Source organism: Mizuhopecten yessoensis, unplaced genomic scaffold (genome assembly GCF_002113885.1).
Source record: "Mizuhopecten yessoensis strain PY_sf001 unplaced genomic scaffold, ASM211388v2 scaffold11061, whole genome shotgun sequence".
NCBI lineage: Eukaryota > Metazoa > Mollusca > Bivalvia > Pectinida > Pectinidae > Mizuhopecten > Mizuhopecten yessoensis.
In genome coordinates, this window is record NW_018408859.1 from 102,672 (window position 1) to 128,686 (window position 26,015).

General features: G+C 36.6%; 2 protein-coding genes across 2 annotated transcripts in view; both read right to left on the bottom strand.

Annotated features, from left to right (window-relative positions):
* LOC110465201 overlaps positions 1-17,111 on the bottom strand; it is a 57,316-nt gene extending 40,205 nt beyond the window's left edge. Inside the window, exons 1-3 of the mRNA XM_021520870.1 lie at positions 17,061-17,111; positions 16,040-16,193; positions 13,157-13,303 (exon numbers count right to left, since the gene is read on the bottom strand). Coding sequence (XP_021376545.1) covers positions 13,157-13,303; positions 16,040-16,193; positions 17,061-17,111 — 352 coding nt within the window. The remainder of the gene's footprint in view (positions 1-13,156; positions 13,304-16,039; positions 16,194-17,060) is intronic.
* Positions 17,112-22,582: 5,471 nt separating this feature from the next.
* On the bottom strand, positions 22,583-23,200 carry LOC110465202. Its single transcript, XM_021520872.1, has one exon. It carries the CDS (start codon positions 23,198-23,200, stop codon positions 22,583-22,585), a length of 618 nt encoding a protein of 205 aa, XP_021376547.1.
* Between the last annotated feature and the right edge of the window lie 2,815 nt (positions 23,201-26,015).

Here is a 26,015-nt window from a genome sequence, read left to right on the forward strand (position 1 = left end):
CAAAGGGGCAAAGAGTAACCCGGCTTGCTGGCCTACAACAGTCATGATGAAATGAAGCTGACAAAGATAAGAATGCATGTATACAATTGTTACGGGGTTGGGTCATAATGCACTTACTACGCCCTGCAAACGCCATGCAAACGCTGATGAACACAGTAGAAGTGCTGTGGGAGCGCAATGATCGTCGTTGCAGCCGCGTGTTGTCGCTGTGAGAGCGCTGTAAGATTAATAACACTACATAAAAGCGCCGTAGACGCGCCATAACGACGCGGTAGACACGCATTGACATCGCTAAGGAATCCTTTGATGCTGTAGGAGACCTTACTATGCTGCAATGGTGACCCTACGGCGTTCCTACTGTATGCATGTCAGAACGCAGAGCAACAGCGCGCACTGTGTGCATGCTCAAAGTGCGCGCCGTCAGAAGGCGTTCTAGGCGATCCTACCGCGTCAAATGGAGATGCCACCGCGTTGCTGCGGCGCTGTAGGAGACCCTACTGCATTTTGCAAGAACGCCGCGATGATATTACAATCAATATTGAAAGGGAATTTTGGTCTGTGGTCACATCTGTAGTCCCTTATTGTTAAATCACGGATCATTATGTTGGTCACAGAAAAATATCTTCAAACCTTTTCACCAACAAGTATTATCAAGGTAGACACTTACTTACCAAACTGTTGACTTAACGATTCTTTCGAATGTGACAAACATTATGGGGTGGAGATCTCAGCATTTTCAAAGTTAGGACTCAAGAATGAAGTCCCAAGGAGTGGAGCTAGACCCCAGAGTTAAAAGTCCCATATTATCGTGTATAAGGAAATGTTAGTCATTGAAGAGCAGAATATTTGAAAAGTCAGCAACAGCTACATGCGTTCAGAGGTGCGACAGCAGATGTATAATCTTAGCGAGTACGTACCTTTTTTTATAAATTATTGCCTGTGTAACATTTTATTTTCCAACCTATTGAGTGAAAGTTTCCTTTCAACATAACACATACAAGATTAATAAGAAAATCACCATAGCGTAATACTGTGGTCGAATTCAGCATCTACACTGACATGCGTTCAATAGAGCGACTCCAGCTGTGTCAGGTACAAACTAATCACGTGGTACTTATCCAAGACAAAAGCACTGAAACGCTAAATTGTTGATGATTATGTTGATCAATGAAAACAAAAAATTCCAACTTGTTCACTGTTAAAATGACGCTGTCGTTATACAATGGAGCATATAAGTAATATGGTGTTCATTATATGTTGTATTTTCGAGAACATTGTTGAGTCTTTCAGAATGAAATGTATCTATTTCCTGTATTTTCATCTTATACGAAATCGTGTTTCCACGTGACTTCATGTAAATCTTTCCTTGCATATATGAATTCAGAAACTGACGAATGAAGACACGCGGTACAGAAACAGCTCCCTCCTCTTGTGTGGTTATGTTCTTTTCATCTAGGTGTTCGCTGGACCTTCATGGATTCTTTTTTATCATTATTTCATATAAAGAAAAATTAATTGTTTTACTAGTCCCTTTTCTGTTGAAACTTCGGTGTTCTCTTGTTGGTAGTTATAATCGTGTAACTATATTTGGCTTATTGTGCATTTATTAAGTATCTTTAATACTTGATTCCCTACTTTGTATTAAACAATTTTGTATAAATTAATCAATCATGTTTTTCTGATTTGTAAATTTTATCGAGATAGGACTCAAATGTCATAAACTTAGGATTTATTTTCAGCTTCAGCTAACATTGTCTTCTGTTTTGTATAAATTGTGTTGTTAATGTAATGTTGTCCTATCCAGGAAACACTAAGACATGTCAACCTCATTCCAAATAGAAATGCAAACGAACATAGATTTTGAAAACAGTTTATATATAACATTAGTCTGAAACGCATTGATTCATAAAAGCCGATTGACTTTCAAAGCCATACTTGCTCCTTTAAAAACACGAACCCGTGAAGCTGTCCTATGTTGTGATTTTAACTGGTGAAATCTTCTATGCATGACCACGATTTGTGACCAATCTTCCGGTTTGGACTGTCGTCAGTTTGGGTGTACAAATCATTAAATGAAATCGCAGTAAGTACATAATATTGTTGATCAACATTGATGAAGGGTTTTTTTCTTGTGAACATTCATATGTTGACAGTCCGCACACTTTACAGTCTTAAGCTTTATCGTAAATTATTTTTACCGATTTCATGCTAGTCTACTCACGAAAGATGTTCATAAACACGGAATGGCGAAATGCCGTAGCTTTGCGTTTTATTTGTATCAAAGAATAAATAATTGACGAAATGAAATTCAAAAACTATTTCAGTAGACGATGACTTGATGTTGGATTTACGCTATTGAAACCAATATCTTTCTTCGAGGTATCCGAGTTTTTTTTCGAGTTTTCAGGGTTCGAATAATCAGAATCATTAATAAACAAGATCACAAATAATCACGGGTTACACTACAATATCATGAAATCAGTCAGGACATCAACTTGCTTCTATTAAATATCAATATTAGTTTATGGTAAAATACATTTCAATCCAATCTCGAAACCAGTAATTGTGTAGTGATCAGTATCAACCGATGTACATAGAGGATAAAACACTCCGTTTTCCATATCAAGACCAGTATCAACCCTAGACTGCAATATCAGGCCGAGGGCTGATATTGGTCGAGGGTTGATACTGGATGTGATATGGAAAAAGGCGTTTTGTATTCTGTTTATTACATAACAGGTTTTGTGGGCTGTTACAGAGGGGGCTGATACGGGTTTTGGGGTGTAATACGGCGAGGGTTGATATGGGCTAGAGCAATTGCTTTGTATCGCATACACAAAAAACCCGTATTTATTAGTAAGTATGTAATAACTATGAATATACTACTACCTTCATTCTGAAGTGTATTGAACTCCGTTGCAAGACTTACTTATATCACTTCCAATTTCTTGTTGTAATAAATATTTACTGGCTTGGACGTTCAAAGGTTTGTTAATTTGTAAAACGACACCTAGTATACATGTAGAGTTAAGTATTGGTGCAATATTGAATGCGACAATATCAAAAATAATAATGTGACAAATAAGAGTTAACACGCATCTAAAACAATATTTTGGTTCTGGTCATGAACACGTGATCAATAACTAAATAGATCACAAAGGACAGATTAACGATGTTAAGTATGAAATCAATACCCTCCGACAAAGTATTTGTTATGTAGACTAAACTAGGCATGCTGAATAAGTAAAACATCAGATACAAAGTACCGTAAAACAGTACAGAGGACGCCTAAATAATATAAGTCAATATAATACACAGTTAACCATTATATACAGTACGTGAAAACAGTACAGAGGGCGCCAAAATGATATAAGTCAATAGAGTACGTGAAAACAGCCCAGAGGGGCCAAAATGATATAAGTCAATACAGTACACAGTTAACAATTATATACAGTATGTGAAACAATACAAATTATACAAATTACAATTACAAATAAATGAATAAAATCAAAAGGGTGCCATTGATGTACAGATTAAGCAAGTACAATACAAAGTATATAACACAAAGTATATAATACAGAGTATATAACACAAAGTATACAATACAAAGTATACAACACAGAGTATGCCAGAACAATACAATGTATATAAAACAGAGGACACCAGTACGATACAAAGTATATAATACAGAGTATATAACACAAAGTATACAATACAAAGTATACAATGCAAAGTAAACAATACAAAGTAAACAATATAAAGTATACAATACAAAATATACAATACCAAGTATACAATACAGAGAAAACAATACAGAGGACGCCAGTACAATACAATGTATATAATACAGAGGTCGCCAGTACAATACAAAGCATACAATACAAAGTATAGAGTACAAAGTATACAATACAGAGTACATAATACAGAGGACGACAGTGGTATACAATGTATACAATACAGAGGACGCCAGTAAAATAAATGTATACAATACCGATGACACCAGTACATTACAAAGAATATAAAACAAACGACGCCGGTACAGTACAAAGTATACATTATAGAGGACGCCAGTACTATACAAAGTATACATTACAGAGGACACCAGTATAATACAATGTATATAAAACAGACTACGCCAGTACAATACAAAGTATACAGTACAGAGGACGCCAGTACAATACAATGTATGCAAAAGAGAGGACGCCAGTACAATACACAGTATACGATACAGAGGACGCCAGTACAATTCAAAGTATACAATACAGAGGACACCAGCACAATACAATGTATGCAATATAGAGGACGCCGGTACAATACAATGTATACAAAACAGAGGACGCCAGCACCAATATAAGTATATAAAAAAGCACACAAAACATTCAGATTACATTTCTCCGATACAATATTGAGTTTTTCAATAAAATACAAAAAAAGAATACGTCAGTTCCGCTCCGAATGCATCGATATAGCTTTTTCGTGGACAATATAATAGAATTGAGATATTAACCACTTTTCTTGCAGGATAGTTAATACAATACCATTTGCAAATGTGTAATTATTACAAGCAAATAATCGAAATGTTAGTATTTACATTGTTCGATAGCCTTATAACAAACATTCTACTCATAATAACTGCACTTTATTATCATTTAATACGCGCACCTGAAAATATGTCTGTTTAGTAAAGGTTAGCGTTAATTATTGGGGGAATGTTTTACAGAACAAACAATGTGCCCGCTGAGCATATCAACGAAGTTATCAAATATCTCGTACGGCTAACGCAATGTTCATCACATTCTACGACATCTAGTGTCTAGGGCAGGACAGAAGTAAGGCCGACTTCTACGTGCGAAGTTAATTACTTTTAACGGCATCTTGGTTCTAGGGTATGAAAGAAAATACTAATGTGTCTTGTAACACGTCACCATAAACATATTATTGTTAGTGGATTGATTGTTTAGGGTGATGGAGAAAATTATTTCATTTTTCTTTGAGTTTATATATAAACCGATAGTACCCTACGCTCCGTCAATCACGAAGATCTGTATTGTTAACGGGAAAATCAATTGCTCGTACCGGCATAAATCTTTCGTTTGTTCTTATGGTCACTTCTGTATTCCCTTATTGTAAAATCACGGACCATTATGTTAATCACAGAAAAATATCTTCAAACCTTTTCACAATTATTATCAATGTAGACACTTAATTAACAAAATGTTGACTTAACGACTCTTTCGAATGTGATACACATTATGGGGTGGGGATCTCAGCATTTTCAAAGTTAGGACTCAAGAATGACGTCCCAAGGAGTGGAGCTAGACCCTAGAGTTATAAGTCTAATATTATCGTGTATAAGGAAATGTTAGTCATTGAAGCGCAGAATATTTGTGAAGTCAGCAACCGCTACATTCGTTCAGAAGTGCGACCGCAGATGTATAATTTTAGCGAGTACGTACATTGTTTATAAAGTATTGCCTGTGTAACATATTATTTTCCAACCTATTGAGTGAAAGTTTCCTCCCAACATATCACATGAAAGATCAATAAGAAAATCACCTTAGCGTAATACTGTGGTCGAATTCAGCATCTGTACTGACATGCGTTCAATTGAGCGACTCAAGCTTTGTCAGGTACAAACTAAATACGTGGTTCCTATCCAAGTGAAGATCACTGAAACGCTAAATTATTGATGATTATGTTGATCAATGAAAACAACAACTTCCATCTTGTTCCCCGTAAAAATGCAGCTGTCTTTATACAGTAGAGTATATAAGTATTATGGTGTTCAATATACGTTGTATTTTCGAGAAAACAATTACGTCTTTCAGAATAAAATGTATCTACTTCCTGTATTTTCATCTTATACGAAATCGTATAGACGGCAATTCATGTGGTCTTATTCTCGTACTGTTTTCACGTGACTTCATATAAATCATTCATTTTTGCAAACCTGAGTTAAGAAAATGAATCGCGTTTTTAAACAACGAATGAAGACAATGCGGTACAGAAACAGCTTCCTCTTCTTGTGCTCATGATTTTTACATCCGGGTGTTTCTGAAGTTTCATGGATTATTTTTTCATTATTTCATATAAAGAAAAAATAATTATTTGTTTACTCGTTCCCTTTTTTTGTTGAAACTTGGGTATTCTCTTGTTGGTAGTTATAATCTTGTAACTTTATTTGGCTTATTGAGCATTTATTAAGTATCTTTAATACTTGATTCACTATTTTGTATTAAACAATTATATATAAATTAATTGATCATTTTTCTGATTTGTAAATTTTATCCAGATAGGACTCAAATGTCATAGACTTAAGATTTATTTTCAGCTTCAGCTAACCTTGTCTTCTGTTTTGCATAAATTCTGTTATTAATGTAATATTGTCGATAGTTTTTGAAACCATTGTTTATGACTGTCAACTGTTGATACAAACTAATTTTGCGGAACGAAAGCAATTTTTCGTTTTTAAAACGCAAATAACATGCTCAGGTATTGTACGTGGTTTGTGATATAGACAGACAGGTTTTCATTTTGACGGGTGTAGCAGCTGTTTGCAGCACATTCTAGGTTGATAATTATCACAAGAATATGTGTGATTTTACTATGATGCACCTAGATACACGAGTTATTTTCTTCCAGGTAGAAATATTTTTATGACGGGGTTGTCTTCCTTTAACTTTAGTTTATATCATATCATTGCTTATTATGTTCATACCAATGAAACTAATTATGGACTTTTTTTATTTTATTCAGAACCAAAACGAATCCCAAATAGGCCATGCATCAAAATATAATAAAAACAATACATAATACAGAACATAAATTAGAAACATGTAAGTATGACCTGGCTATTTAGGTTTTTGTTCATCGATGAAATATTTCAATTATCTATTACAATTAAAGCAGAAACATGTATTTCCTTAATCATCAGACAAACACGTTAGGATTATTTATAACATTTACATACAGTGCCCGTAGTTTATATAAGTTTCAATGAATTGGAAAAATACAGATATAGCGATTTTATGTGGGGTGAAAAAAAAAGAAACATTGTAACATAAGCGGATAATATGTACACGAATAACTGAAAATTATGAGTTTGTAGTTTGTGGAAAAAAAGGAGTATGTAGTTTCTTTTTTTCATATACAAGATGTCTGTTGAAGTATGTACATTATCATGTACCATGGATTCTGAAACACAAACATCCTATACATGAAGCTGAAGGGAATATGTAAGTATCAGTATTTGATATAAGTTTACTAAATTGAGAACATGTGCATTATATAGAAAAAATGTTTGTACATGTATATGTAACCTAAAATTGGTCATGTGTTATAACCATTATAGCTATATTGACTGGGTATTTCATATTTATAACAGTCGCTCTCAGGTAAATGATTGTCGTCTGTGTTATCCTGTCCGTAAATAACCTAAATAATTTGCTGATCATTGTGTTTATTAGTGTAAGGAACATAATTCATTTTCAGACAAATTGACAGTGAATCCGAAATTGCTGTTAAGGGCAAAATTATACCGATAACAGATGTCAAGACTTTATCATGATCAATGTACCTCCATACTATGATATTCCAACATTTCCCAATTTTCCAAAACACGCAAAAGATGCAATTTTTTTATCATAGCATCTGAGGAAAATATTGCCCATCATTTACACCAACATAGCCAAGGAATACCAGCAGATGGAGACTACTCAGCTTGCATGGGTTGTTTTAAAAGTGCCAGCCATAAGGGCTTAAGTGGAGGGAGTTAACTGACTACCATAGTGGAGGGAGTTAACTGACTACCATACTACAGTATGCAATCATGGAGATTTCTCTGATGACTGCACATTGAAAGGGTCCCCAGAATTATTTTCTAATGACCCAGATGACAGTGTTCATGCATTGTCGTTATTGTCTTCCTCGTCATCATATTGTCCATCTGTGAGTCTTTTACACAGAACTCGCACCACATTTTGTAGTCCAAGGAATATCTGCAGATGACCCAGTTATGATAAGTAGTGATTCTGAGGATTTCAGTCCTTCAGTTGTATGAGGACTTTTTATGTAATAAATAGTTGTATTTAACATTTCGTGGTTATTGTAGTATATTGTGTAGCTAACATTCCATTCCGATATTAAAGAATAGTTTTGAGGTGTGGTACGGCGTTCGGCGTCCGTCGTCCGTCTGCCTGTCTGTGTCGACTGTATGTCGTTAGCTTTTTATATATACCTTCCTACTTGGTCTGTAGTTGTGCATGTTTTTCTTTTGAGACTAATTGGATAAACAAAATGGCCGACAGGCGACCATATTGTATTTTGACATTAAAGGTTATGTCTATTTATCAGGAAGTTTGATATGTAGGTTCCCTTGGTCCCTTGTTGTGCAGGTTTAATTTTAAGACTGATCAGATAAACAAAATGGCCAACATGCAGCCATCTTGGATGTTGACACCCTGGCCCTATTACATTTTAAGTTATTCTCCTTATGGGTGTATCATTATGCACCATTTTTGGATGTTGTTAATGACAGTTTAGTAAAGTCCTGAAACTTTGACTGGAATGGGAACTTTGATACAACATGTTGCATTCCCATTTCTACCTGCTGAATCGGTCATCTTGTTGTTCCTTGGTGTGGTAGATAATGATATTATGGAGGTACATAGTGAAACCATTGGTCAGCTAAACTTTTTTTTATTAAATTTGCATTCACATTGTTTAACGCTTGCTTCTTAAATAATTTCACGAACATTCAAAAATTGTTTGTTTCTCATTTTTAGAAACTATCATATGGACTAATGATTGGACGACAAAGAAAGTTGTTTTGAAATACTATTTAGCTAAATATATCTGTCACACAGTAGTATGCGACCAATAATAACAAAAATATATGTTACAATAAGATAAACAAACAAAATCATTGTATGTGTCTTTAGGTGTTGTCGAAAGATTATTATGAAATTTATTAGTACATTTCCTTCACTTCCATATATGGTAACAGTTTATTGCTGAAGTTACAAACAAAACGGTAATTTTGTAGTTTGTCTTTTATACGTAGCATTTGGTTTGCTGGTTAATATGAAAATGTATATTCTTTGATGAACTGCCGTTATGTCATTGACAAGTGTTTTTGAATTTTCCAACGGGTTCATGGTAATGTGAATGATTTGCAAACAAATGTATGTCAGCTGTGCGGTATAATTCCAACAAATGTGAATAATGTAAGTATATATGGAAAGACCAAAAGAGTTGTAAATGAAGTAAGAAGACTAAATAAGAATTCCAACAAGAGTTTATTAAAAAAATATTACAGAAGGGAATTTACAGTGCCAACACCATTAACACTTCAAAAAAGACCTTACAGCGAAACAACAGGCAAAAAGTGATCAATACAAGTAGATTGAAACAAACAATCAAACGGCAACAAAACACAATATTATTGTTGCGTAAACAGATCAAACATTTAAAAAGCACTTAAGCATGCAACAAAACAATCGACCACAAAGGCGTACAATGCAACTCTGTGAAGACAGATATAGACAATCTGAAGCTGGAATTACAGGATGCCTACTCTCAGGTTGAGCAAAGTGAGATAGTGGGAGAACCTTCTAACAATATTATGTTACATATGCGCTCTAATTCGCAAGGTAGGCCTTATTCAGAAAGTGTATTACTGCTTCCGAAGTAGGAACATTGGATGATAACACATAACACCGATCATGAAATCGGTTTTAAGCCTTGTGGATACCACTAAATCATGTGGTGATTTGCCAAGAAAGTCGACGGCAGCAAATCTCACCCCAGGATATGGTATTGTTGCGAGGCAACATCCGATTGAGGCTTTCATTCTCAAAGCACTTTCAAATGACACCATCCTGCCCATTCTTAAGGCTCTCGGTTTACTGTGTAAACATTTTACTGAGCCGTACTCGAACCGTGCAGGTGATTGATAGAATCTTCCCCTACCTTAAGGGTGTGATAGGGAAATCTCCAACCCTAAGAGTTGATGTTCTTTGGTTGTCTAACCCGTGGCTCTGCCGAGGGTTAGACAACCAAATAAATCACCTCGAGGGTTGGAGATTTCTCTATCCTATTTTTTCAGTCACAACTGCACCGACAGTAGTGTAAACAAAAACAAATGTGGGGTATGAATATCGTCATTCACTTTGGATGACATCATAATTACCGGTGACGCATTTTAATGACGTCATAATTGAACACGTGCTTATCGGCACGAGGCTATCTCCCCCTAGGGGGTGACAAGCTGATCTTTCCCGGCTAAAACGGGAGACACACCTATGAAGGGTGGGAGAAAATGTGCACACAGCATTGGCAATGGGTCCAATTTATAATCAACTGATGGACTTTTTAGATCGTGACATTGCGAACCCCAAGGATTTGCTCGGTAAACACCACATACAACTTGTTATTGGTTCTGAACAGTTGCCAAGCAACGCCATAATTAAGTGTCTGCTTTTACCATCTAAGATAGATAAATTAACAGTTCAAATTTTACAATGGTTTTGTGTTGCTCTGAAAAGTAAATGCCAACACCTGTTCCAAGATTGTTTACCCAAGGGAAAATACTTTCCTCCCGATGAAGAACTACAAACAGGCATAATCTTATCCATCTCACAACATATTTGTGGAAAGACTAATGGCTAAGTTGGATAACAGTCGTGTAACTGCACCAACGTACAACACAACCTCGATTAAAAGTTAGGTCATGTTCCAAGACAACAACTCAGCAGACTGGCTTCATGGGAAAACAATTGCCAGAAAACAAGCCATCATTCAGGAAGCGCGCAAACGGAAGCGATCATTTATGGATGAGGGCAGGTCTCGGAATACAACTGTACAATGACCATCTTGAAATTATTCGACAGAGACAAACAACTGTCACTAGGAAAAACTAAACACTGAAAAGCATGAGGCATTGCAAGATTAGAAAAGCTATGGACTTTGGGACACTGACGTCTAATTGGAAAGATAATTAAACAAATTAAATACAAAGAAAGACAAACTAACTGCCTTGAAACGCCAGCTTAACATGTGTTAGAAGTTATTTCATATTGATGCAAACCACAAACACCTGTTTCTATTTAGTAGCCACAGCAAGTCACGTGACATTGCCCAGTTACGTAAAATTCTGCTGGCAATAATTAGTATTTGTAGTTAAAACAAAAGTTTTGTTTTACCTGTTGGATTATTTTAACAACAATTGGAAACAAACGGATTTGTAAAACAAATTGTCATATTCTATACTGTACAGACATGTATACTATCATCTTGTATACATATTTTAGGTACAGTACTGGGATTTGAATGAGGACATTCATGCTAAAAAAAATAGAGAGTTGTAAGACCTAACCTTGGAAGAAATGAAAGCAGATTTTGATGTTGGGTTTTTAAAATTTCAAGGTAAAATATCATTTTCATGTTATTTATTCATAGTAATGCATCGTCAGAAATCATATCCTTATAACATTGTAATGTTGTAAAAAATGTAGTGATTGAGTTTAAATGTTATTGATTTGCTTTTTACAAATACACCATAGAATACCCTACCACATTTTCTGGAATTACTATAGACAGTGCACTGAGGTAAACTCTGTAAGAGTTATGCCCCTTTTGAATTATATTACTTAATTATTATTAAGGTGTGACAATGAGTTATCTCCCTTTTATCACATTATTTGTCAATGTTGACATCACTGAATCACTAAAATGAAAACAGCCAATGAAAAACCGTCTTACATAATAGATTTTGAGGTATATACCATTGTGTAACAACAACTGGCATTGGTAATTTCAATTGTTTCCAAACTTAGGTGGAAAGGCTAGTTATTGTTGTGACTGTACATGTGTTTGGAAGTTGTATTGTCCTGTCTGTTTTGTTGTTATCTCACATTCTTGCTCAACTGCTGTTCATATGTCCTGCCTGAAGAAATTTCTAACAGCTGGGAGGTCGACCGAGCCCACCCTCCCCGCTCTTTCCAAACCGACAATGGGTAATATAATAGATACACAGGTTTTCTGGACTATGGTAATGGTTGATAACTGGCAGTTTTCTAAACGCAAAACTATTTTTAAGGAGCTTTGGCATGGTTTTGTGTGACAACGGTTTCGATTATAACAACTGACACATATCTCTGTTGTATATATATATATATATGACACAAACATATATGCAGAAAATGATTCGGGTATCATTTTATAAACTCATTATTGTTTTTATATTCGTCAGTGTTTCCTAGTAGTACATGTTAAACAAAGGTTTCCTGATAAAAGCATATCAAAAGCTAAAAGACAATTACAAAGGATATAAACTAATAGATATAACACCCATGGTGGAAAAAACCAAAACTAACATGAACGTAATATAAAACTAATATATATACAAGGTATACAATGTCAAAATTGAATAAGGTTAAATATCCAATAAGTAGTATTTCTTGTTGAGCTTTTAATTTCCGCGGAGGATTATTGGTATTGTAGATTGATTTTGATTTGATAATGTTTTGTTCTTGTTAACGTCTTTCCTATTGTTTTGACGTCCCGTCTGTTCTAGCTGATATCGTGCTTTGTTTAAATTGTCTATATTATTCCGTTTGACATCTCCGCGGTTCCTGCCGGTGTTTTCACTTGAGATTTCCGCGGTTCCTGTCGGTGTCTTCACTGGAGATCTCCTCAAATTCACTATACAAATTATTGGTGACACAACAATGTTCTCGGTCCGACAAGGAATACCAAAAGGCTTTATCATATGTCACAGAAAACTCATATTCTACCAGAGTCATTATTTTCATTTATTTTTTACCAAATGGGAACATGTCTTTTCGTTGGTAACACTTCCTCTCAGATAATCCTTGTATCTGTTGTGTGGATTACAATAGTGTACCTATCAGTTGAGGGTCAAGTGTGTTTTGATATTTTATCAAAATTTCGTTATAACGTTCATTTTGGTGCAGTTATTGGTGTAATAGATTATTATTTTGTTAGATAAAACTATTTATTTATTTTATCTGATGATTCCAAAGATATCGTTCTGACCTTATACAAACGCAGAAAGAAGAACATGTCTTTGCTTGTTCTCTCCATTATATCCCACAAATCGAGTAGAGGTTTTGCTGACAATCGACACTGGTCAGACCTGTCTGGGTCAACAGGACACAGTGACCTTCAGAAGGATCAGGGTTGTTATGAGACCAGAGGGCACTGTTGAGAACATCCGTTCCTCCACTGTACCGCCAGACGCTAGAACTGTAGACTCCGGAAACGTAGAATCTGTAGTCTTGTTCTGACATAAAACAAAAGATAGATACAAGCACCATATAAATATACGATAAACTGAAAAATATCGATATTATTCAAAATATGATAGAATACATCACTAATGAATTATCTAGACTGAGAAATCGAAAACCAGGTGTAATATATTCAAAGTGTAGCATGATGCTTCGCCGTGTGATAAATTTAAAAATCTTGTTCTGAGATTCCTTTGTTTGTACGATACATGAATGAATGATTATTTTTCTCTTACACTTAACTACCGTAAAAATAAGTTGAACTAGTGAGGCAGGCTGAGTATTGAACAGTCGAAATTATGAATAATATGTCGAATATATGACGAAATGTGTAACACTTGTAATCAGGTCGAGTAGTTTTATGAACAGTCCCCATACAGATTTGGATGAGTACCTTCCACATGCTATTTTGGCTTACCGCGCAACTGAGTTGAAAAGTAAACATATTAACCTAATTGAATGATGTTCCGGAGAGAATCCAGCATACCAGTTTCAATTGCCAAATCAGATGAGGCCATTTCTCAGAATAAGAGGGCGTGACAGCTGAAGGAGTTGATGGAGAAGGCTCATCAGCATGAAAGACCAAATGTGGAGGGAGCTAGAAACGCCTACAAACTGTACTGCTATCGGAAGCTGGCCTGGATTTACTTCAAACATTGGGACTTTGTGAATGTACTCATCAATAATTAAGGAACTATACTATGGTTGCATACCATACTTGTAACGTCGTTAAGTAAAGAAGAAGAAATGAAATAGTTACTTCCACTAACTCATCAGACTAACTAATTTACTTAAGAGTAGTAAGTTTATATTACGATTAAGTATGTAATACTTGTCACCATGTTGAGTGTTTGTTTTATTAAGAGTCACCAGACAAATTAATGAACATCTCCCTCTTGTAATGGTGGCTTCCCGCTCAAATGAGTAAGAAACCAAAACACATTTCATATTAGATAATGTTCGACAGGGAAACCGGTACCCCATATATATGTTGTTTGGCATGTCAAGGCAGATGCAGGCCATCCCCCAGAGTCAGTGGGCATGGTAGCTGTACGAGTGAATTGAGAATGCTCATCAGAACGTACGACAAAATAGACACAGCCAAAAGAGGTACTGATACAGGAAGCTTGCCTCGACTGACCTCGAGCCTTGGGACTTCATGTAAATGTTCTTCATCAACGTACGGCCGGGAATAATGCGAAAACTAGCCATCGGAGGGACCTTTGAAAGTAACTGAAAGACCAGTGAATTTCACAGGTGTGGTCACAAATGTCCGATGCATCTGATGCATGTCGATAGAATGAGAATGAGACATGTACAATCAATGACTGTATATGTTTACTGATACAAAAAATATCTCAAATAATGCTTGCTCAGACATAAGCAATAGTAATGAGCTCATTAACTCGTCTGCATATATTTGCTTTTTGCTAAAAACAAAAGACAAGAGAATACCGAAGTGTCAACAAAACCATATTTTGAACTCAAAATAGATAAAACTAAATGAAAGATTTACATGGTGACCATTGAAATAATAAGACCATATGTTCCGGAAGGGTAGGCGTAATATGCTTTATAAGTGGCAACCGCCATGAAAATCTTACTCGAACCTACGTAATGTCACGTCCTCACATAAAAACTCGTGAAGCGACACAATACTTATTAACCTTCATATCTCTAAGGGAAATAATATATTTATCTGCAAGATAATAGTGGCGACCATATCACTTATCCATAGACTTCATCAAACTGTATCTTTGGAAACCTTGTGATGTACGTTTGTCCGTCACCATTCAACATATGTGACATGTACACTCGAGATGTAGGGAAAACAGTAATGTTGCTTTCAATCTCACGTTCGGAGAGTCGCAATTGTTTCGCGTATTGTACGGCTTAGTAGTAAGCCGTCCCTGTTGGTCATGTTGTTAGTAATGATCTGGAAAAGCGGCTTGAGTAGATGAGTCTGTGGTGTCCTTGATTTCAAGGTCTGTAGGATATCTACAATCGACGTTGTCCGTTCGCAACATGGTCTAGTAAACTACAATATTCTATAGTGGTGCACAAAGAATACATGGTGATAATCGACACTCTGCTAGCAAAGGGAATTATCATCTCTGTATTACATTCGCTCAAACAAGGGGGTAAAAGGTCATATCTCCCATACAAATTGTGCAAAATATACGTAAATTGGTAGTGAACAACTAAATATGTAAGAAAAATTGAATAGCTGTCATCAAATACTGTAAAAAGTAAACGTAGATCGCAATTGTATAACTTATGGTACTTATCACGTGAAAACGTGCCAGAAATGTTGATTATGAATACTTATACCGCAGTACTTTGACCAAAGTTCATATACGGAAATCAGGAAAGGGGCATGACTGTAATAAAAAAAAAATAACCCTGAAATGAAAATCACAATCTCACAAGCATTTATCAATCAAGCGAACACAATTAAATAACAATCGACCGAGATGAAATACTTCAGGATATTTCGGTGGCACGAGGGACGGGCGCTCTAATTTAAGGATTCCATCTAGTCTGTCAACAGTAGAAGCGATCATTTAGTTTAAAGCATCAAGGCTAAGTAAACCACATAAATCTACCGACGTGCACATGTATTGCATGGTGATTACTGACACTCGGGTTGTAACGTGCAAAATATTTCGCTTAAACAAACCTAGCCTAGTTGCAGGGAGGGGTATAAATATGTCAAGAGTGGTGCTTACCGTTCTGTTTCTTTATTTGACACCCACTGACATCAAACCTGAGGGTGACACGCCCCTGCCAAGACTGCGGGTTAATACGCAGATGACGAGCTAGGATGTGTGGGGTAACTTCTGACGTCATTGGTGTGTTTCTGTCATGACTTCCAACAAACAACTTAAAGAACAAAGTCAAACTAGTCAGTCATCTTAATAAGTCACCTTTTGAAAATTACGGTCTAACACCATGATAATGATCGGTTAATATCATTTGTTTTCACCATGGTGCACACTAAGTTTAAATTTCGTTTACTGGTACCCGGGACATTTGCTTTGACATATTAGTGACGCTGATATGGGTACGACAGGGTTCAGTATTTTATCAAAATAACGATCAAATCAAAGTTCTACGTTATCAGAAATTTCACATGGTTTAAAGTAGAATATGCTGTAAGTTATGAGTGCAAACATGTAATTAAATTTTGGACAATAACAAATCTTAAACACGGAAAATTGTAGTATTTTCATACTGATGTTTCACTATGTCTATTTTTTACCGTAGAGATACACCCACTTCCGGTTATTGTCTAAAAAATCAATATATATCATTAGGTATATAACGTTGTGTTACTATTGTTAAAAATAAAAGACATTATCTGGAGGTTGAACTGTAGTAAAGTCTCTTTCCGAAAACAATCATATCCGCCCGAAACACAAACATGTTCCCTACTGCCTTCTTGTAGAAACAGGCATTTGTTTAAAAATAGCGTGACTTATATTTGGTCCATGGTCGAGTGACACAAAAATATATTCAATTCGTCACATCGTTGTACAGGTAAAGAAAACAAATCGCTCACTCAGTCAAAGCTTGGCAGAGGGACCAGTCGGTTTTTAAAGGTTTGACACAGTTACTAAGTACATTGATTGTGTTGAAAGTAACATTTTGATATTACATATTTCCATTTCCAAACTGAAAAATATTTTAGAAAATATCCTTCCGCCATCTGTTAGAAGCAGGCCGTGGTTAACACAAAGTGTGACTCACATTTGGAGATCCATCAGGTGACTTGACCATTGTCCACGTGACGCCGTCCATGCTGGAGAGTAGATAGTAGGTTGTGACCCACTCAGCATAATCGAATCGTCCTTGTACGGTTACTGCTCTAATGATCGTATCTACTGAAAACGTGACCTGAAAAGGTAAGTTTAAGTTATGTTCCCTTAATGAACACTGTTCATGATAACAAAAACAAACACACAAGAACATGCATTAATAAAATAACAGAATCAGGATTAACATTATTCTAATAATAAATGCTTTTCCAACGTAAAATTTGAAAGTCAACATGCAAATAAGCTATATTGAAGTCATTAAAAATGTTGAATTCGAATGACTCGAATAAATATATGATCGACGTGGTTGGCATTTGCTAGACACATTTTATTCTTTATTGTGCTTGATGTATCTATATCAATAAACGTAGCTACGGCCGTGACCTTCTAATTTTGATGGAGATTCACAATATCAACATGCGTTGCTTAGTGTTTCCTTGTGAGTTATTCTGACACCCAACTCTTCATAACAAGCATATGTCAAGATTGCAACATAAAAGAAACGATACAAATCTTTTTCGGATTGATTTTTTTAATAAATGATAACTTTATAACTAAGTCTTACCTGTATAAACTGGTCTGTATTTTCAACGTCACTTTTCCAACCTCCAACTCTCTTTGATGTTGATAGGACATCACCAGGATAGAAAAGCCTGGCATTTCTTGGACTACAGTCAAGTTTGTTTTTAAGGCAGTGTTTTGAGTAACTGGAAGCGGACAGTGCAGTATCATTGACGCCATGCAGACCAGAGACCAGGTAGTCCGAACATATAAGGATATCTATAAATATAAGGACGTTTGGTATGTTGACAAGTTAACCATTTATCCTTCAAAGAGATCACAAAGCGATAAGCGATCGATCATTACACAGAAGACGTAACATATCATTGTATTGACTTTTCGGATACTTCGGGGAGGAGATAGGAATATACGCGCTGTTACCAACTGCATTTTGTGAGACGCAGCAGATGAAGGGAACCCTTGTAGTATTGCGGATATGCGTTTGTGTCCTCTTATTTAGGACTTGGATAAGCTTCGCCCCTTTAGGATTTCTATAATTCCTTCCCTCTTCACTATGACCTTTTCGTTTCCTAGCCCCTTGATTTCGGATTTCAGATTTCAGCAAAGAACAGGCTTGCTGTATTAAAGAAGTCAAAATAAATTTGCTACCAGCGGCAAAAACGGATCGGTATAGGCATCATTTAATATATAAAATAAATAGATATAAACAACACTTGATAATGCGTCCTATCTAGCTAGAATAAGACATTCTAAAGCGCTTTACAGTACAAAGATATACAATTTACACAATCATTGAAGAATGTGCAGGAAGTGATTTACCAGGCGCTTACTACTAGTCATATCCCACCTGACTTATATCTGCATATGTGTGTGTACCTGTGTGTGTGCTGGAGATATATTGCTATATATGTTCAAATTATATAGAGAAGGAAAGAGAAAGACAACTTATGTCTTCTAAGTAAAATAGATGCTTTGCTACATCCAACAAATAGAGAAGGACAAAACATAACACTTAGAGAATCAAAAGGATAGACACATCATCCTAGATAATGCTCCAATGACTTTTGAAATAACATGTCATAGTTATAAACGAAGATATAAATTCATCTCTTAGAATGAACAACAGAATTAACCAACGCCTAGGAAATAGCAAAACGCCGTTCCCTTATAAAAGAAACTGTGATCTGCCAAGCGAGACATCATCGATAAATATAGCGGAACACTAGGTTTACGATTATTACAAATTTATATCATATACAGTAAAATAACAAGCAATCGTTTATTAACATTAAATATTTCATACGGCCGACCTTGGTTCGATGTTGAGATATCTTTGTATAGGCATTGTCATACATGAATGATCAATTTATTATTTACAGAATGCTACGTACCTGTCATTACACACTGAAAACAGCAACAGCAATATATCAAAATTGTGAACTTCATCGCTCGTATAGCGTTGACGTCATCACATCTAGGGAGAAACACAGTATTTCAGATCTTCGGTATTTTCCATTTCATGTGTACATGTTTAATAGATAATTAAGAGTATTAATCATGTTCAAAGTGTTTAATTTTTACAAAACCTGATTCGTTGTGTTCCCCTTTCCTGAGACGCTAGAAAATATCAATAATGCGAAGCTTTATGGAAGAAAAAACTAAATACAGTCTATGGGTTATAAACGTTGCCACAAACAACAATGGGCATTTCATATCTTTTGAAAGAGACGTTTATGTTTTAAATTACTGTTTGTGTTCAAAACATACTTAGCATTTATACTTCAGAAATGAGGGCCTGTTCTTCCAAACACTTCCAATCTGCAAAAAAGAACGTGTAAAACAATACACAGTATTCCCATACAATACACAGTATTCCCAAACAATACAAAGTATTCCCATACAATAGACAGTATTCCCATACAATACACAGTATTCCCATACAAAACACAATATTCCCATACAATACAGATTATTCCCATACAATACACAGTATTCCCATACGTTACAGAGTATTCCCATACAATACACAGTATTCCCAAACAATACAAAGTATTCCCATACAATAGACAGTATTCCCATACAATACAGATTATTCCCTTTCAATACACAGTATTCCCATACAATACACAGTATTACTGTTCTGTCTTCTCACAGAGATTTAATGTCTTTATCGATTAGTTTCACCTTCTCTTGTTGTATATAGATTTATCGACTACTTGGGGCTCCTCGTGGTCTGACTGGGAAAAACAAATATGGCAGCGCCCTACATGTAGGCATGCTACATATTCTTATTTACAACCTTTTGGTTAAACGGTGCTAGTTCACACTTTGTAAGTATTTCTTCAAATTATAATGATGCTTAGTTTATTATTTGCAGTAACAATTTATGTAATTTCTGCATAATCCAGGTAGAAAAAGGGATAATATAAGTCGCCATAATTGGCATAGCTTAACTTAGCTAGAAGTGTTGAATAATTCACCATACATATAAATTTACCTTTCCAGTTCTCGGTGAGGACTTTAGGACTATTTGTTTTGTATTTTCTAGATAAGCCCTTATGCTACAGAATAGTTTACCTGGTTTCTTGTTAGTTATTTACATAGTATCGTATATGTTTATCAGATAGAAGCTTTTGGAAGATAGATATGATGATTTCGATAAGATGGGATATGTTCGGTGATATGTGAATCGGGTAGATTCATGTACAGAAATTGTATGCGATATAATTACAGTATAGGCTTTCTTGATATGTGTACATGTTTATACAGAGATAGAAGACTGTTTGGTAAGATTTGTTTATATTTGTTGTAGCATTTCACCGCTTCATGTCCATGTGGGGTCTGTACCAGACAACGTTAACTGCTTTTGTCATCTGTACCAGATACATGTTGATTTTCGGAATAAATGGACAAATTGGTGACACTATCTGTGATTGTGGTTCATATGTCAATCGTGCGACAGAAAAATTACCATACAATACACAGTATTGCAATACAATACAAAACCTAGATTAGCATTACAACACAAAAAAAACAATAACAATAGGATCACGCGATATGATACAGGGCTTCTCATATACAATACAGAAGACGCCAATACAACACACATTAGGCCGATCCGAAACGGAGAATGAATATACATTACAGAAAACACAAAAAAACACAGAGCGCGTCAATACAGGGCTAAGGAAATATATGACATACTGATAACACCTATACAAACAGAGAGTGCGCCAATACCATACAGATGTCTAGGTTAGAAAAGACGCAAATAAACACAGGGTTCTCAAATCCTACAAGGAGGGCACCAATACGATACAAAACACATCAATACATTACACAATACGCCAATAGAAAGCAGAAAACAAAAATTGTAAACAAACAACGGGAATTAAATATAGAGAGCGTCAACACAATAGTCTTTGCTCAAACACACCAGGTCAAATACAATAAACTTTCAATATGTTTTTTTATTTAACAATAGGGGAACTTACAATAAGAGGTATACGTATACGCATTAGGGGCAAAGAAGTAATTCCAACAGTGTGGACAAGTTTAGGTTGTCAAATTTTCGGAGCGATCCGCTCCTTTATCAAGACACAGTGAAACAGAACAGTTACACGTACATATACATCATATTACTAGAAGATAGAACTGATATACTATAATTGAAAATATAACTATTATATAAAACCAATAGTCCCCTCGGCTAAAGACAGCCGAAGAAAGCAATTAAGCTAAGAGCATCGCGGACAAGGAACGCTGATGTAGAGGACCTATTCTTGCGCTAGATGCACTATCACATAAAGTGAGTCAACGAGAGATAAGCACCAGAAGGAAGGGACGAGATATCAAAAACGTGGAACATGTGCATGTGGGAATCTAGCCCGGTAAATGTGAAAATCCCATTTTCCTACGGAATGCCCTCATTGATCGCCTCTCAATTCTGTAGTGGATTTAACAGTCACAGCATGGGTCAACACTTAGTCGCCTCTTTCGGTTTCAGGAATGCTGGTAATTGTCAAATAAGTGAGTGCAGAAGGAATAAGTAGATGAAATGGCTAAGATATTGTATAAATCTGCAAAATAATTCTGATAACGGCTGTTGATCACACACACTGCTATGCAGCAGCAGACAGGCGAGATAGCAGTAATGCACCATTAGGTCAAATGTCCCCTGGAAGGAAAACGAGCGGATGGCAACCGCCTATCGTTCGTTCATACCTCGAGGGTAGCGGGTTTGTAGATTGGTGATCCAAAACCGTTCTCTCGTGCGTCGTCTCGTTTCATCCCATGTAGGGCAATGATCTATGGCAACAACCTGCATGTCTTTCCAACTGTGACTAGGCATATTAAAATGCATTGCCACAGGGAAGTCTGGTTTGTTGTGCTTGATGGAGCAGCAATGGTTGTTGATTCTGATATTGAGCTGGGTGCAGGTCTCGCCCACGTGCTGTAAATTGCATTTTTTGCAGGTAATTAGGTACACCACATTGCCTGATGTGCATGTCAGTGTTTGTAGTATGCCGTTGATTGTACATTGAAATGTATCTGTGGAGCGCGTGTATGGACACAGTTTGCACACCTTCTTGTTACAGGTATTGAAAGAGCCTTTCGCCGCAGCAGGGTTAGGGGTAGGTAGCTTGCTGCTTACCACAAGATCTCTAATGTGTTTAGGTCTACGCTATGCCAGTATAGGAGACTCTGGAAAGATCTGCCTAAGTTTCGCTGAATATTTGAAAATGCGCCAGTGCTTTTTCAAGATAGATGGAAGTAGCGGCATGTCTGGGTGGAACATGACTATACAATGTACCCTTTGTATTTGAGGTCTGACTTTGTATACAAACAGATTTGCCCTGTCCAGTACCCTCACTTTGTCTATTTCCCGATCTATCAAAGTAGACTTGTATCCTCTGCCAAGAAGATGGGACTTTACCTCTGGACATCTGCGTTCAAAGATGATGTCATCCGAAATAATACGCCTGATGCGAAGTGATTGGGAGTAGGGTATGCTCCCGTGGTGTGCGAGGGGTGACAACTGGATGGGAGGAGATACTGATGTGTGTCAATAGGTTTACAGTGGAGGTCCGTACTAATCTTACCATCAATCAGAGTGGAACTGGTGTCCAAAAATGTGTTGCTCTCCGTGGAGATATCCGCTGTGAATTTGATGGTGGCGTGGAATGCGTTAGCGTACTCAATAAACTCGTCAAGGGAGTCCCGACCAGATGTCCATTTGATTTCAACGTCATCGATAAATATCAACCAGCTAAATGGCTTAATTGGAGCAGATGTTAAAAATTGGGCTTTAAGATGTCCCATAAAAACTTTGGCATATGAGGGGGTCATCTTATTACCCATGGCTGTACCACTAACTTGTATGTAGTTATCCTCATTGAATGTAAAGTTGTTAAATATCAGGACAAGTCTCAGTAAATCCACCAGGCTATCAGTCGATGGGTGTTTGTTACTGCGCCGTGCCCATGCCTCGCGACAGGCAGCAATTCCGCCGTCATGCGGTATGTTAGTGTAGAGGGACACGACGTCCATCGTAACTAACAAGGTACCTTCTGGTAAGTTCTTAGCAGGTGTTTTGTTAAGATAGTCTGTGGTATCTTTTAAAAAAGATGGTAAATATTCCACGAATGATCGGGGGTAGAAGTCAACAAACTAGGATTTTTTTCTCCGTCGGGTGGTTGATCGAGTTAATGATGGGTCTACCAGGGTTCCCAGGTTTGTGAATTTTAGGAAGAAGATAAAACTTTTCTGCTTGGGGGTTTTCGGGGCGCAGGAATTTCGCGGTATCGTTGTCAATATCACCCTTCTTTAAAATTCTATTGATGGTATTATTAATCTGCTGTGCGTGTACGGGCGTCAGGTCACACTATCGACCTTACGATAAAATGTCTCGTGTGGGAGTTGCCGATTAGCCTCTTGGATATAGTCGTCCCTGTTCATTATAACAACTGCACAGCCTTTGTCCGCTGGCTTGATGACAATGTCCGAATTATTTTTCAGGGATTTGAGTGCTTGGCGTTCCAAAGGTGACAGATTGTCCTTGTTGTCTGCGTGTTGTTTAAGTGGACGACTACTTCCTCCTTCATTGCACTGATGAACGCTTCGAGAGCAGGTACTCTGCTAGGAGGAGGGTTCCATTTACTTTTATGTTTGAATGGATTGATCAGGGGTGCGACGGGAGACTCTTCTGACGGAGTATCCTCTACATCATCTGGGTCACGGTCGTTAGCAAAGTACACGCGTAGCCGAAATAGCCTGTAGAATCTGTCCGTGTCTTCGTTCAGCTCTGCATTGTTGGGGCTTTTGGGGATCGGACGAAAAATAACCCTAGTAAGAAGTGGATATAGATACGTATTTGACAGGGAGCGAGCATTATTAAAAAATTGTGGTAAAATAGTATTCACATTTCTGTTACTGCTTTAATAAATAAATAAACAATGCGAATTGGGAGCTCCAATATTAACACGATACGTATGAGTGATCATTAACAGAATATTTGGTTAGTCCTGTATCCAGAGAGTCTCTCCACCGGCCTATATCATGAACGCACTATACAGCTAAACGGGTACAATGTAACTTGGTGTGCACAACTAACGACAGATAAACCTGAGTGTCAAAATGAAGCAATGGATTCCGTTTGTGAACCAATTCATTACTTGATATATTTACATGTAAAAAACTGAAAACCAGCAGGCAAGCAATATTTTAATATTTATTGATCAAAACATAACTCAGCCCTTCTCTGGACGACTTATTAGTCACTAAAAGTAGCATGTAGCTTATCCAAGTACCTAAGCAGTACATAATTTATGTAAAGACACTTTGATATTTTCTTTAAAATTCTATTCAATGCAATTGGATACTTATAAACTATATCAATTGATATATCTCTACACTAGCATTATAACAATGTAGCAACACTTCCACATCATCTCTGGTCATCCACTCGACTCCGGTACGTGTGTATGCAAAGTAATCGTTTGGCTGCATAAGCATAACACTGTTACCTCATTTAGTTTCATTTTATCAAATTCCTCGAACTGTTCTTCCTGATTCTTTTCTTTTAAGTACGTCCTCAGCATGTTTGCCGCTCGTCTGTTGGACTTTTGTGTGTTTTGTGGCACAAAGTTAGCCCTTTTGGCGAGTATTTCCTCGTCAGTGTGTGAAGCGAAACGTTTTGCAATTTTGTAACCAGCGAAGCTGACGAAGAACGCGAGTTGTCTCCCGTTGCTCGGCCGAAAGATTCAAAGACACGTGACCCGTATACCCATTGTAAAATAACATGATTCCACCGTATTACTGATGTGAAACACGTGACATGACCGTATACCCCCTGAGATTTTCGTATACCCCCTGAGATTTACGAATGCGGTTTGGTACACTGTAGTTTTTAACCAATCAGATTCCTAGGTTTTTCTCAAAGAGGTAATAAGTATCTATATACCTCGTTTTATAAGTACCCCTGTAATTGGTATTCTGACACAATACTATTTAAGGTTATATATTACAGTAAATGCCTATATATTTCATAGAAAAAATAACGATACATTTATCATTTCATACAGAATACACCTAACCATAGAAAATACATCAATGCCAACCAAAGGCGCACAAAAATCCGTAAAATTCTCAACCCAAGTCAATGCAGCAGTGTCGAAAGATAACCAGATGTTAGGTATTCTGTTTAGAACCTTCCTTGTTTATGGACATAGCTCTTTTTACAACCCTGGATAAGTCCCTTATCCGTCCACATCGGGAATACGCTACGCAAGAGTGGTCACTGTCTCTAAACAAGGACAAAATAGCAAAGGAAATTGTCCAACAAAGAGCAACTAAAATGGTAATAAAAAATACAGAATATGCCCTACAATGAACGCCTAGGAACATTAGGTCTACCATTTCTGGAATACAGGCGTGGGAGGGCAGATGCGGTCGAGCTGTACAAAATATTGAACGGGATCGTCCAGTTAGACTACGGACTGATGTTTCGGCTACACCACTCAGTATCACTAGAGTTCACTCTAAAACATATTCAAGAAATCTGTCAGGCTAAACTCTAGTAAGAATGTCTTTCGTAACCAAGTGATCAAGGTCTGGAACAATCTACCCGAGGAAACGGTGTAATCAAAAACACTAAATGAGTTCAAGTCCAACTTAAACACCTTGTGGAGAAATCATCCAAGGAAGTTCTGCCCTTCCTTTTGTCATTAATGAGTCACATGGGAATATTAAACAGTAATAAACATATTACCATTAAAATGTTTGTTACTCCTTTAAATATAGTTAAGGTACAATAAAATATAGTGTAAAAGCATAATACAATGTAAATAGTTTTAATCCCTGCGCG